This window comes from Pristiophorus japonicus, chromosome 2, assembly GCF_044704955.1.
Source record: "Pristiophorus japonicus isolate sPriJap1 chromosome 2, sPriJap1.hap1, whole genome shotgun sequence".
Lineage (NCBI taxonomy): Eukaryota > Metazoa > Chordata > Chondrichthyes > Pristiophoridae > Pristiophorus > Pristiophorus japonicus.
This window is the reverse complement of record NC_091978.1, coordinates 328,930,534-328,944,456: the sequence shown is the minus strand read 5'-3', so window position 1 is coordinate 328,944,456 and position 13,923 is coordinate 328,930,534. Positions and strand designations below refer to the sequence as shown.

Here is a 13,923-nt window from a genome sequence, read left to right as displayed (position 1 = left end):
CGTTAAAGGCGCTATATAAATAAAAGTTATTATTATTTACGACTGGATGCAGCCGGACTGTAGAGTCTTGATCTTATCCGTTGGTTGTGGGATCGCTTAGCTCTGTCTATAGCAGCTGTTTCCACTGTTTAGCATGCATGTAGTCCTGTGCTGTAGCTTCACCAGGTTGGCACTTCATTTTTAGGTATATCTGGTGCTGCTCCTGGAATGCTTTTCTACACTTCTCACTGAATTGTTGTTGAATTACGGGCATTGTTATGGACCGGCATCCACTACAAGCTGAATTGAATCGATTTATTTCACTTTGGACCTTCACAGCCAGGAAAGTGAGGATAATTGGGCTGGGTTCAAACTCTCCTCCAACAGGTGAAGAGACTGCTTATACTGCATCACTCAGTTGTTTGAATCTTCAGTGCATTTACTGATGTCCATGCAGTACCTATGCTGCAAATATCAGTACAAACCCAATTACTATATATTTTTAAATAACCTCACCCATTTATCCAAGGTCTGTTGGAAGACTGACCGTATTGATAAGCAACAACGATGGAAGTTTTTGATTAGTTGTGAGTGAGTAGATCCATTGAGCTGTGCAACTTCTATATGTGTGGGCGTTATGAATATTCCCTGTACTGTTTCCAAAGAAATATAGTGAAATAGAGTGTTTTCTGAGCCTGACGTCAACCTGAAAAACATAAGATAGTAGATCTTTAACAAGGCTGGATACCAATTTTCTTAGGTACTTCATTATCAAATAAGCAATATTACATTTTCATTTGAGGAAATACTGAAAAATGTAGAAATCATTGACAATATTGCCATTTATATGGTTGTGTGCGCAAGCAGTCCATCATGTAATTGAAGGAGACACTGGGGGTAATTTTACAAATTCACACTGTAGGTGGGAGCCTTGCACATTGGCTACGCTCATCACAAATTTGGCCATATGCCGTCCACAAACCTCTGGCCAAATGGTGGAAAATAGTGGACCATCTGTGCCATCAGATTTCCAATATGTGCTACTGGTGGGCACAGCTCCCCACCTGCAGCCCTGACTTGTAAACTTAGTCCTGCTAACTCTACAAGGAAGCACTTACTATGGATCACCTCCATTTGTTCATTAAGCACATTGTCTACCGTCCTCTCAAGTCTCACGGTGATTTCTTCACCAAGATCCTCCTTGCTTAGCTTCCACACCAGATGATTTTAACTTTCTATACTCCATTTAGATTCTCTCTCACTTCTCTGCTTTAATTTCAACTCAGTCTTCCTCCTACATATTGTCTCCACCATCCACATCCACCCATTTGACCTCGTCATTATGCAAGAGCTCACAGCTTCCAAGGTTTCAATCAACATGGACATCTCATAACTTTAGGTAACTCCTTTACTGCCTACATCTCCTTTCCCACTTCTAATTCCATACACCTATCCCCACAGCTCCCTCATCAACACATTAATTCCCAACTTACTGTCTTCTGGTCCTTCACTTGTCAGGATACTGCTGCCAATATTGATCTAGCCAAGTCACTCGCCAGAACTTAGCTCCACTATTGATCCCCTAATCCCCACCAAGTAACTAATGGTCTCTGATCTTCACTGTTGCTCCCTGGTATAATTTCTACCTCCGTTTCCTCAGGTTTAAAGGCCAAATATTTGAGTGCACCCGGTGCATGACTGGTCTGGTTCATTGTTGACAAATGTGGCTTAACCATCTCATGAAGCACTGCACCTCCCTCTTCACAGCAAATACCTCTACTACTTCAGGATCATGCTGCAAAGCAAGGAAAACTCCAAGTTTCTCATCAACAATAAAACACCATCTCCTACTCCTTCCTTGTCTCCAAGTGCTAAGAGCTTATGGACTTTATAAATGCAACTTCCGTGTTTCTGATCCCTCCAACATCATTCCCTCTCCCAAACTACTCTCAGGCTGAACTAGATAATGTGAAATCTCAGTGTCATGTTTGACCTGGTAAAGAGCTTTCATCATGATCGTTTACTTTAATCTCCATAACACTGCTCACTTTCACCTCACTTCCATTACTGCCATCTATGACCTTATTGCAGACAATGGACACCATGGCTTCAACAGAAACTTGGCTCATGGATGGTGACATCTTTCTTCTTACTAATGCCTCTTTTTCCACTGCCTGTCCCAACCAAACCGTTGCAGTGCTGCTGTGGCCCTCATTACCAAATTATGCCTTGGTCTCATACCCTACTCCTCTGGCAACTTCTCCTTTGAACACCTCACCACCTTCCACATCGTTTTTCCTTTAAAATCCTCATTCTCTCCTGCTCACCCCTTGACCCCCATCCTGAGTTTTTGAGTTCGATATCCTTTCCTCCCCATGCTCATCTTCATTGATTTCATTTCCATCTCAAATCCCCTTGTCCTCGCTTTTGATTTTACTGTCCTTCATTAATCTTTCTCACCAAACAAACTCGCCTACCTATATTCATGGCTGCCACCTTGATTTTACCATCTCTCATTGCCTCAATCATAGCTGAAGCCATATCCAACGATTTCCTTGCATCCCTCACTGCACATAGTCCTCATCCCTTTCCAACCCTACTTCCTTCTATATCCACCCCTGGAAAAACTCTTTTCAAACTCACAACTGTCTAGCCTTTGGCCCTCTATTCACCACAATACTTGAGCTGTCAATTTGAACAACCACTCCCTCACCTCCACTTTTGATACCCTTGGCCGCCACTCTCTCCCACATTGGTCGTTCCCCCGATATGGCCCTCAATTTCACTCCTTTAGTCCAAATGGTGTAGACTTGACTGTACCTGGCACCAGAGCTCAGCCATCTATCGTCAGATATGGTTGGACCATATATAGTGCAGCAAATGCTTGTCAGCCGATGGCAATGGTAGCAGCCTTGCCGAGTCAGAAGGTTGTGGGTTCAAGTCCCATTCCGGGACTTGAGTGCAAAAATCTAAGCCATTTCGAAGAGGAGCAGAGGAGTTTTCCCCGGGGTCTTGGACAATATTTATCCCTCAATCATCTTCACTAAAGGAGATTATCTGGTCATTGCTGTTTGTGGGAGCTTGCTGTGCGCAAATTGGCTGCCTCGTTTCCTACATTACAAGTGACTACACTTCAAAAAGTACTTAATTGGCTGTAAGGCTCTTTGGAATGTCCAGTGGTCATGAAAGGAGCTATATAAGTGCAAGTCTTTCTTTCTTGCCCTCCTTTGCCAAAATCACTCACTAATTGGCTGTCTTTGGATTCCGCCACCAACTCCGTACCCTCGACAGCAATTCCATCCCCCTCACTGGCCATTGTCTCAGCCTGTTCACAACCTCGCCACCCTATTTGACCCCGAGCTGATTTTACGATCCCATGTCCTCTCTTTCACAAAGACCTGCTACTTCCACCTCTATCATCGTCCTTCTCCATGGCACCCAATTGGGGAAGTGAGTCTCTTGACCTGATGCATAATTGTATGGGACTGGCTACATGGATCAGCTGGTCTTTTCCATACGTTCTCCACCCCTAAAATTGTCCTCGTGTTCAAATTCCTTCGTGGCCTCTGTCCTCTCTATCACTATAGTCTTCTTCAGCTTTGCAACCCTCCAAGAACTCTGTGATCCTCCAACTCTAGTCTCCTGTGCGTCCCCACTCCCTTTTTTCCATGCCTTCAACCTTCTAGGCCATAAGCTTTGTAATACCTTCCCTAAACCTCTTCCTCCGTTTTTAAGACTCCTTAAAATCCAGCTCTTTGTCCAAGCTTTTAGTCACCCTCCCAATATCTCCATCTTCGGCTCAATGTTGATTTTTGTCTGATTACACATCTGTGTAGTGCCTTGGGATGATTACCCTATGTTAAAGGGACTGTATGAATGCAAGTTGTTGTTGTTGAATCTCTGTCTACACTTTCATTACTTAAATCTTTCCAACACCCTCTTCGCTGGCCTGTGTTTGGATACAGCTTTACTAATGACAAACGACAATCTGTCTAAAACTGTTGCCCGCATCATGTCCCACACTAAGTCCTGCTTGCCATTCCTCAGCAATCTCCATTGGTGTCTTGACTCCCAATGCACTGAATTCAAAATCCTCAATCTCATTTACAAAGCATTTCATGACCTCAACCAACTTTACCTCTACAACTATCTCTAGCTCTACATCCCAGCCCATGCTCTTCGATCCTATGATTCTGGTATCATGTGCATCACTACATCTCTCTGCTTCACTTTGGGGGCGAAGTTTTCAGTCATCTTCATTATACTCCGAGTTTCTCCCTAAATCCTCCCACTTTACTGCTTCTCATTCCACATTTAATGGCCGCAGCACCTATCCTTTTGATCATCTCTCCCAGGTCTTCCATGACTGCTTGGTGTCCATTTCTCCTCTTTAAAGCATCTTGGTAGGTTTTCAACTTTAAAGATACTTAATAAATGCAATGTTGTTAAGGTACAGGAATTCAATTTTTTTTTAAATGAAGCACTAAAATCACATAAACCCATGCGTTACATGCAATACCTGAAATATATCACATTTGACGTTTGCATTGTGCATGCACTATTTTTAACGCACCACATCCTCCACAATAAGTACATATCATTAAGAATTTCATTGATGCATCTCATATCATAAAGTGTGTGCATCTCAGGCTCTTTGTTCCAGATAGTAAGCAAATAAGCAGAACAATGAACAATAAAGTGAGAAACTGAAACCAAGTCTGGAAACTAAAAGTAAAAGTCACAGCAGGTTTTAACTTACAATAGCATAAAATAAAGTGCATTAAACATCTTTACTAAAAACAGCTTTAAACTTACTTAGTTATATTGTACATTTCCTCAGTCTCTGTCTCAGAAAGGCTCTTCTTCATGCTTCCCATATAAAATGGGTTGGGAAAGCTTTGTTTCTTCTTGTTCTGAAATTTTATTAGATTTTTTAATGAATTTATACGAAGTAAAATTACTAAAAGGTGAAAATTAAACAACTTTAATTTAGCAGTTACCTTTATATCCAAAGTGTAACTAGCTAATAAAAATCTTTGGCTAGCATTTGTTAGTAATGTTCTACATTAATTTTTCATAAGTACTTTTACTATGTGAGTCTACACTAACAATGGCTACTGTTTAGCATGGTGATGCCCAGCAGAGACAGTGCGATTATTGCAGTTATAAAAAATATTGTATGAACAGCCACCTTGCCAAAAGTAATTAGAATTTTTACTGCTGCAAATGTCTTTCAAGAAGGCTTATGAAGAAAATCACTAAGTGTTGAAACATAAATAATCTGTTACTCAATAAGAGCATAGGGAATCTCAATGGAATATCAACTGAGACACAGTTTAACGACCAAGTGCAGATCACAAGCTTTAGGACTGGTCACATTATCATTCTGTGATTCACCAGAGGGCCTAATGCTCACCTCAGTCAATAATCTATTTGGTTATTTTATTCTTAGGCCAGCAACTCTTATTCATTCGGCAGTGCAGTGGCCACTCCCAATGGTGCTTTGGTAAAAACATTGAGAGCAGAAACATGTGGCTGTGAAGTTTATCTTGTCCTCTTAGATTCCAACTTTTAGTTAATATTCATTTCTAAGGGAAATAATATTACCACCGTTGGCACAAATGGAGAGCACAATTTATGCGCAGGCATATAATACTAATTTCAACTTTTGTGGATTATGCAATAACTTATAGGATACTTAGGGCTAAAGTTGTCATTGACTTCAGTGTTGAAAGGAATAATCTAATACTTCCCAGGGTGTCCAAGAGTTTAATCAACACCCCAAAGGCAAATAAAGTTCCCAACTGACATTTTTCGGTGATACCGGGTTTAAACAGTTAAGTTATAACGAAAGGCTGCCTAAACTTAACTGTTTTCCCTAGAGTTTAGAAGGTTGAGAGGGTGATCTAATTGACGTATTTAAAATGATAAAGGAATTCGACAGATAATGAGAAACTATTTCCTCTATGGAGGAAGCCAGAACAAGGGTACATAAACTTATTAGAACTGGGCCATTTAGGAGTGAAATCAGGAAGCACAAAGGGTGGTGGAAATCTGGAACTTTCTCCCCTAGAAGACTGTGGATGCTGCGTCAATTGATATTTTCAAGACGTGGATCGATAGATTTTTGTTAGATAATGGTACCAAGGGATATGGATGAAACGCAGGAACTTGAAGTTGAGGTACTGATCAGCCATGATCTGACTGAATGGCAGAACAGGATCGAGGGGCTAAATGGCTGACTTCTGTTCCAATGCTTTTCCCTCAGTATTATTCCTATTTCAGTCTTGCTGCTAATGGAATAGATTCTGACTCTTGCATGCAGTAGGTGGGAACTCCTGTGCCTACAGTAATCAGTGGCTGAAATCCTTTCCATTAGCAGCAGGACTGTCATAAGAGCTATATTAAGGGAACAGGAATCCAGTCCATGCTGATTTTCATTAGCAAAAGCTGACACATAAACTGGGCTATGTCAAAATGGTGACTCTCGGACTTAAACCTTGAATATCGGCACATTTGATGCCTGGCACTGAAAATGGAATATGATGGCATCAGGTAACTAATCTAGCTTCTTTAATTTTTAAGGAGTGTATTGTAAAACAATGTGCCTCTGCTCTTAAGTGCAGAATGATGCCTTGTGTGCATCAGGCAAAAATAAGACCCAAGGTCTGCTCACCTGATTTGTGCTGGTATTACCAGTGCACCTGACCAGATAATCGCCCCTAAATTTGTATGGATTTAGGGGCATTTAAGATTTTTTTTGTAGGAATGGGTATGGATAGTCAGTATTCTCATATTTCTCTTGTAGCCTTCACTAGAAGTCTCTGTCTATTTCTTATTCTTTTTCTCTCACTTCCTGCAAATCTGTCCATCCCTCCACCTCCTTTCCGGTTTGTCTTTCACTTTCCATATGCCTCTCACACATGTTTCTTTACATCTTCAAACATTTTACTTTATAAAGTCCAGGGCATGCAGAAAAATGCCAGTTAGTATGTACTGGATGAGAGATAGATATCTGGGCTGAAACACAGTGAGATGCAGATAGGATGAGATCATTTGGGAGCTGCTGCAAAATGGACAGACTGCACAGAAATTGGAAACCTGAGAAGGACTGAGAGACAGGCTGAAGGGGGAAAGGCAAGGGCTGACCACGGGAGAGAGTGCAGGGTTAAGACTAGGGGATAGGAAAGACCAGATGTGGTGGCTCTGAGGATTTATAAAAACGTTTTTAAAAATTCCTTTATCTCTCTACCATAGCAGCAAGATCTCTCTCTCCCTGCCCCCACCCACCCTCAATCCTGACTATAACAAGTTGTTAGAGCAGCATGGAAAGAGGAGGGCATCTATACTCAAGAGTATCACTGCACAGTCAGTACACACAAAGCTCACCAAGACAATATTGAGGTATTCTGGACCACACTGCTTGCACTGAAAGCTCGACCTGTTGGGAAACTAGACAAACACCTCCTGCAACAGCTTCAGGTGCTGGTTGCATCATACCATAGTCAAGCTCAAATGAAATTTATTCTTGCCTGAAGCCTCTATCCAAACCTGAGCACTTGCACTCCTCAGTGTCTACACACTCAATACCGACCCTGTACCTAGTCCTGTAAAAGCTTGAAGTGCATGGTCATTAGCATAAGTAAGCCCACTCCACAGGGGAAGGGGTAATTTCCAGTCAAATATCCCATTTTCTTTTTAGAAAGATAAATGAATTGACACTTGTTGGTTTCTGAATGGCAATTGATTGCTCTGGGTTAGGCAATGGAGTGGATGGATTACCTAGCTTTTCATGCAAAGGAGGTGGAACTGGTGGGAATAAGGGGTTATGGGGAGCGGGCAGGGAGGTGGACCTGAGTCCATGATCGGATCAGCCGTGATCTTATTGAATGGCAGAGCAGGCTCGAGGGGCCGTATGGTCTACTCCTGCTCCTATTTCTTATGTTCTTGCTGGTGACATCTCACCTTCTGATGTGCCTCCCACCCGCTGCAATGAAACTTCACAAAGAGGGGAAAAAAAAGGGGTAAAAACAGTTTCTAACCTGAATTTCTCTCCACCTGCCCAGAAAACAGTGGTTTTACATTGCCAGAGGCCATGAATTTCTAGTCTAATATACTGAAAGCAATAACTTAAGAATTGGAGAATACTGAAATATGTAAATTCCACACCGAAATTTCATGATTATACACCTCTTCAGATTTCTCCCCTTACCTTAAATATACTTCCACTGCCCTCGGATCCACCAGAACCTTGGGACTCTCTTCGCGGATGCTTCTTAATCATGTCAGATGTGGAATATGGACTAAAGTTCATACTGAAGGAACTAGCATCTCCGTGTCTTTCACCACCATTGTCAGAGGCACTATTACTCTTTGGAGGACTAGACTTCTGCATCCTTAGGCTTGAGTCTCCAAATAGTGTCCTTCGGCTTGTTGATGATTGAGTTGATTTAGATGTACCTTGCAACTTGCTGATGATAGGAGAATTGCTGAGACTTTCAAACTTGTCACGAGAAGGAAGGAACCAATCAGCACATGATAGGCATGGAGTGGTCGGACTACCTAGCCTATCTTGTATACTGGCTTCTAGTCCCTCAAGCTGAAGTAAGGTTGCTTTCACTTGGTCAACATAAACACTGTCTGGCCCTGGATTTCCAATTGCTTTGGATGCACATCCTCCTGCTTCCAGCAGCACACACAGCATAAAGTACCTCTGAAGAAATATAAGCCTTAATTAATCTTTGCATTTCAAATACTAAAAGATCTTCATATCAAATACTATTAATGAAAAGGTCCAAATACTATTGATCAAAAGGAGATTTCTGAGGCTATGGGCAAAGAGCAGTGGTGTGGGACTAAGTGGATACCTTTCAAAGAGCTTGCCCAGACACGACAGGCCGAATGCCCTCCATTTGTGCTGTGTGATGATTCTATGATTCTTCAATTTATTCTAACTTTTTAAACCTAGAACTGATGCATATAATAGTCATCAAAAGGAACCAATTATTGTGGTATTCTAGCCAGTACCAAATCAATTCCAAATGTGATATATAAATTATTCCATTGAAAGCTAGTATGATTTTTCCTATTTCTACTGTTTGAATATTCCTTATAGAAAATTATTATAAATTCAGCATCACACAATACTCACAAATTCTACATTCTGAAGCAAACAAAATAAAATTTGTTTCCTATTATTTTATACATAAACCCCTTTTTTTTAAAGTTGCAAAGTCCTCCCACATAGGGGTTACAAATAAGTCAGCTGTGGCTCAGTGTTAGCATTCTCGCTTCCGAGTCAGAAAGTTGTGGGTTCAAGTCCCACTCCAAAGACTCGAGCATAAAATGTTGGCTGACACTCAGTGTAGTACTGAGGAAGTGCTGCACTGTCGAAGGTGCCGCCAATCCCATGGCACTACTTTTAAGAGCAGGGGAGTTCTCTCCCATACCCTGTCCAATAGTTATCCCTCAACCAACACCACGGAGAGAGATTATCTGGTTATTATTACATTGCTATTTGTAGGACCTTGCAGTGCACAAATTGGCGGCCATGTTTCCTACATTATTACAGTGACTATACTTCAAATGTACTTCAGTGACTGTAAAGCACTTTGGGACATTCTGAGGTCGTGAAAAATAAATGCAAATCTTTAACGTGAGGAGGCAAAGCCAACTGTGGAAGCTGACTTAGTGCTTCAGGATAACATCATCTAGGGTACTCTAAAAATGACAGAGAAAAGGACTACAAGTAGAGCCTTAGGATACACAAGAGATAAACAGATGGGTAAAGTATAAAAAGCTGTTGGAGGGAATATAATATCTATAGTATGACAGTCAGGAGTGGAACATATCAAGAGCAGTGCCAGAAAAGTGCACAGTGGAGAAATGTTGGAATAGGATAGAGTGATTGACAGTGTCAAAGTTAGTTGGGAGATTCAGGAGAATGTTATTTATGACTGACCAACACAGTCTTAGTGCTGCAGGTGGGGTGAAAGCATGATTGAAGAGTCTTGAACAGGAATTTGTGGGAATGATTTGAGAATAATTGTGAAGCAACGATATGTTTCAAGACTTAAGGGAAAGAGAAGATTGAAGACAAACCAGTAGTTGGAGAGGATGGAAGGTTAAGGATAGCATTTTTAAGCAGGGTGAAGATGGGAGTTTTAAAGGGTGTAGGAACCATGTGGGAGGATATGAATGTAACGTCATCAGGCATGGGGTTGAGGAAGCAAAGTTGGGTGGTCAGGAGCTGGCATGGGAAGGATTCAGTTGGAAGGAAAGTTGGGAGTCAAAGGGGTAAGGTAGAGAAGGGTTAGGAAAGCAGAGGCAACAGATGCTACTGATTCTGGCCATGAAGAAATCCACAGACTCCTCACGTAGTTAATGTTATGTCAATCAAAATGGAATTGAATACTATAAAGATAACTACAGGCATAAATGACAACTATTCTGCAGAGCAAAGTGGTTCCTGAGCTATTGGTACCATGAAGATGTCATCTTAGAATCTAACTGGCCGAGTTGAGTTATATGTGTTTTGGAATTGGATTGATATTCTGAGTTTCACACAATTGCCTTCAACTTTTCTGAAAAAAATTTACATTTTATTTTCTTGCATATTTTATCTATAATTCACCTCCTGCAGCATATTATGCAAATTGGATCAGCCCATGGTACTTGATAAGACAAGTGGACCTTACATATTCCATATTTGTGCTGTTCAAGCTTGTGCTAATGCTTTATTTTTTTTTTTACAGTTAGAGATGGTTCATGCTGTTGGACTAAACTAGTGTCTATTTATATGGAATAACCTAAATTATTTAAAACTCTCCTAATTAAGAAGGTGGTTGCACATTTGCTTAGAATCATAGAAATTTACAACACAGAACATAGGGCCCAAGTTTCCACATGATTTGCGCCTGATTTTTAGGAGCAACTGGTGGAGAACGGACTATCTTAGAAATCGCAATTCTCCACATTTTTTTTTCTGCAGTTCTAGTCAGGTAGAACAGTTCTACTTTGGAACAGAATTTTTTCTTCAAAAGGGGGCGTGTCCGGCCACTGACGCCTGATTTGAAAGTTTCCACAGTGAAAACGTACTCCAAACTAAAGTAGAATGGAGCAAGTGAAGATTTTTGTAGAACTGAAAAAACCTGTTCTACACATTAAAAAAATCAGGCGCAGGTTACAAATTAGGCGTCCAGAACGAGGTGGGGGGGGGGGGGGTGGGGGGGAAGGGAAGTCATTAAATTCTATAATAAATCCTTATTTATACTTATACAAATATTATACAAATAAATCCAACCTGAATAAACATTTATAAGCAAAGAAAAGATTAAATAAACCATCTTCCTACCTGTGTGAAAGTGCTTCAGGCAGGCCTTTTGGGGCCGAAGGCTGAACGGGCTGGCCCGAGACTTCGGGCAGGGCCCGTCCCCAGCACCAGATTTACAGGTAGGTGGCGTTGGGTTGGGTTGGGTCGGGGAAGTTCGGTTCGGTTCGGTAGGGAGAGAGAGGGAGAGAGAGAGAGAGAGAGGGGGGGAGAGAGAGGGAGAGGGAGAGAGAGGGGGAGAGAGAGGGGGAGAGAGAGAGAGAGAGAGAGGGAGAGGGGGGGAGAGAGAGAGAGGGGGGGGGAGAGAGAGAGAGAGAGAGAGAGGGGGGAGGGAGGGAGGGAGAGAGAGAGAGGGGGGAGGGAGGAAGAGAGAGAGAGGGGGGGAGGGAGGGAAAGAGAGAGGGGGGGAGGGAGGGAGAGAGAGAGAGAGAGAGGGAGAGAGGGAGAGGGAGGGGGGAAGGTCAGGTCGGATCCAGTCCGGGAGCGGGAGTGGGTCGGGTCCAGTGGGGGGGGGGCGGGAGCGCGGGTAGGGTCGGGTCCAGTCGGGGGGGGCGGGGAGCGGGAACAGGAGCGCGGTCGAGGCGGGGAGCGGGAACAGGATCTCGGGTCGGGTCAGTCGGGGGGGGGGGGGGGGGGGGGGGGGCGCGGGTGTCGGGTCTGGTCCGGAGGCGGGGGGAGGGGGACGGGGAGCGAGTGTCGGGTCTGGTCGGGGGGGGGGGGGGGGGGGGGAGCAGGAGCTGGCCGTGGGAGGAGCCTTATTCACGCAGCCCCAGTGAGGCCATTCAGCCAGGGCAAGGGGCTGCGTGCTTCGGACCCCTCCCACACAGTTCGCCGCATGGAGCTACTGCACTTGCGTGCCCACTGTAGCGCGCATGTGCAGAGGTCCCGGCACTGTTTTCAGCGCAGGGACCTGGCTCCGCCCCCCCACAGCTCGTGCTGGCTGCGCCGAGGGCCAGAGGACCTGCAAGTAGGTGGAGAATACCGAGGATTTTTTTAGGCGCACTTTGTGGCGCGAAAAACGGGCGTCCAGGTCGGGACTGCGCCGTTCTAGGCACATGTGGAAACTTGGGCCCATAGTGTCTGTGCCGGATATGCAACGCCTGAAGATCTGGCAGCGGTGGGATTTGACCCACGCCCCTTACAGCGACTGGAATTTTAATCCCGTACTTAGAACGTTCGGGCACGTTGCCACAAAAAAATGTGGGCTCATCATACTTCTATGACAATAGAAATGACATCAGTAACTGAACTATCACATACATGTCTATAGCCCAACAATACATAAACAATAGCTTTCTTTTTCATCCTTGCATTGCAATTGTACTACACTACACATCAGAAGAAAAAATATATAAACATAAATGAAGGCATACCAAACCAACAATTAGCAAAAAGTATCTTCCTTTTGGCTCTTGGTAGCCCTCAATGATCGGTTCGTGACTTGATAGAAGGTGCCGATATGGAAACATCTCACGCCATATAACCAGCTGACCAATCCTTTGCTCCGCTGCTAGGGGTAGTAAGCAATAATGCTGGCAATAAAGTGCAATGTCAAGGAGGTCATCTTTGGGCAAATGATTGCCAATCAAGTAACCCTTAAAATACAATAAAAATGCAAGAGAGTAAGGTTAGCAAAGGATTGCTATAAAGTTCAGATCTGTGCTTATTGTCTCTCCCATAAGTGCACCTTGTATCTCTTATGACCAGGTGTTTGCCCATACTGCTCAATATCTAGTTGTACGTAACCTGGGATGCAGGATAGTTGGACCCTGTAGCTGTATGATCTGGATGCTAATTGAAGGACACTTTTCTCTGACATGCTCTAGCTTACTCTTCCCCAAGTTGCTTGTCTATAACTTCAGTATCTATGTAATTTCCTATCAAATCATCAAATGGCAAGGATGAACAGATGTCCACTTCTGTCATCCCTATGTATTTCAGCCAAACTCTGGCCATAGACATCTCTGTGGTAATCCAAAGTTCCCGAATGTGGACAACTTTTCCCCTCACATTGTGGCAGGCATTCAATGGGCTTTCTTGGCCTCTTCTCTTCCCTGAACCAATGTCTCACAATCTCCTTATGACTGTCTCATTCACCTTAACCAGGTGAAGATAAGGAGTCAACCCATCAACATCAGCAGTCAATGTATTACTGGCTGTTTGGACATTTTTAAATATCACAGTTTCACCTCCTTCTCTCCCTCACTGCAAAGTGGATGTTAAACCTCTAGGAACTCCATTTAATTTTAAAGTAACACCTCAATACAAATAGCACCCAGATTCTTCCACGGTAAAAATGGTCAAGCATCCTGAAATATGTCAACTGTGTTATGACATATAGTGGTCATTTTACATCCACTGCAAATTAATTTGCTGTTTTATCTTTTTTATATCTGTTCAGTAATTTTAGTGTTATGTGTATATAATTTTGAAGAGATTTCAAAACTGTTGAGCATCCGCTGGATGCCTATTTATCCAACAGGGAGAAGTGATGCGATAATGCACTCAACAATTTCATACTTGCAAGTAGACAATTTCATTCTTGCAAGTACAAAATTTCATTCATATGTGTTTAAAAAAAATAGCAGGGAAACTGATTTGGAATACAAATATGC

General features: G+C 42.8%; 1 protein-coding gene across 3 annotated transcripts in view; it reads right to left on the bottom strand.

The window, feature by feature from the left end:
- The window catches only part of intu (inturned planar cell polarity protein), a 194,174-nt gene that overhangs the window by 14,061 nt on the left and 166,190 nt on the right, over positions 1-13,923 (bottom strand). For 2 of the 3 annotated variants that reach the window (XM_070871827.1, XM_070871828.1), the window contains exons 11-14: positions 12,682-12,903; positions 8,192-8,692; positions 4,795-4,892; positions 496-685 (exon numbers count right to left, since the gene is read on the bottom strand). In XM_070871827.1, the coding sequence (XP_070727928.1) occupies positions 496-685; positions 4,795-4,892; positions 8,192-8,692; positions 12,682-12,903 (1,011 nt within the window). The remainder of the gene's footprint in view (positions 1-495; positions 686-4,794; positions 4,893-8,191; positions 8,693-12,681; positions 12,904-13,923) is intronic. The other variant, XM_070871829.1, reaches the window with a different exon arrangement.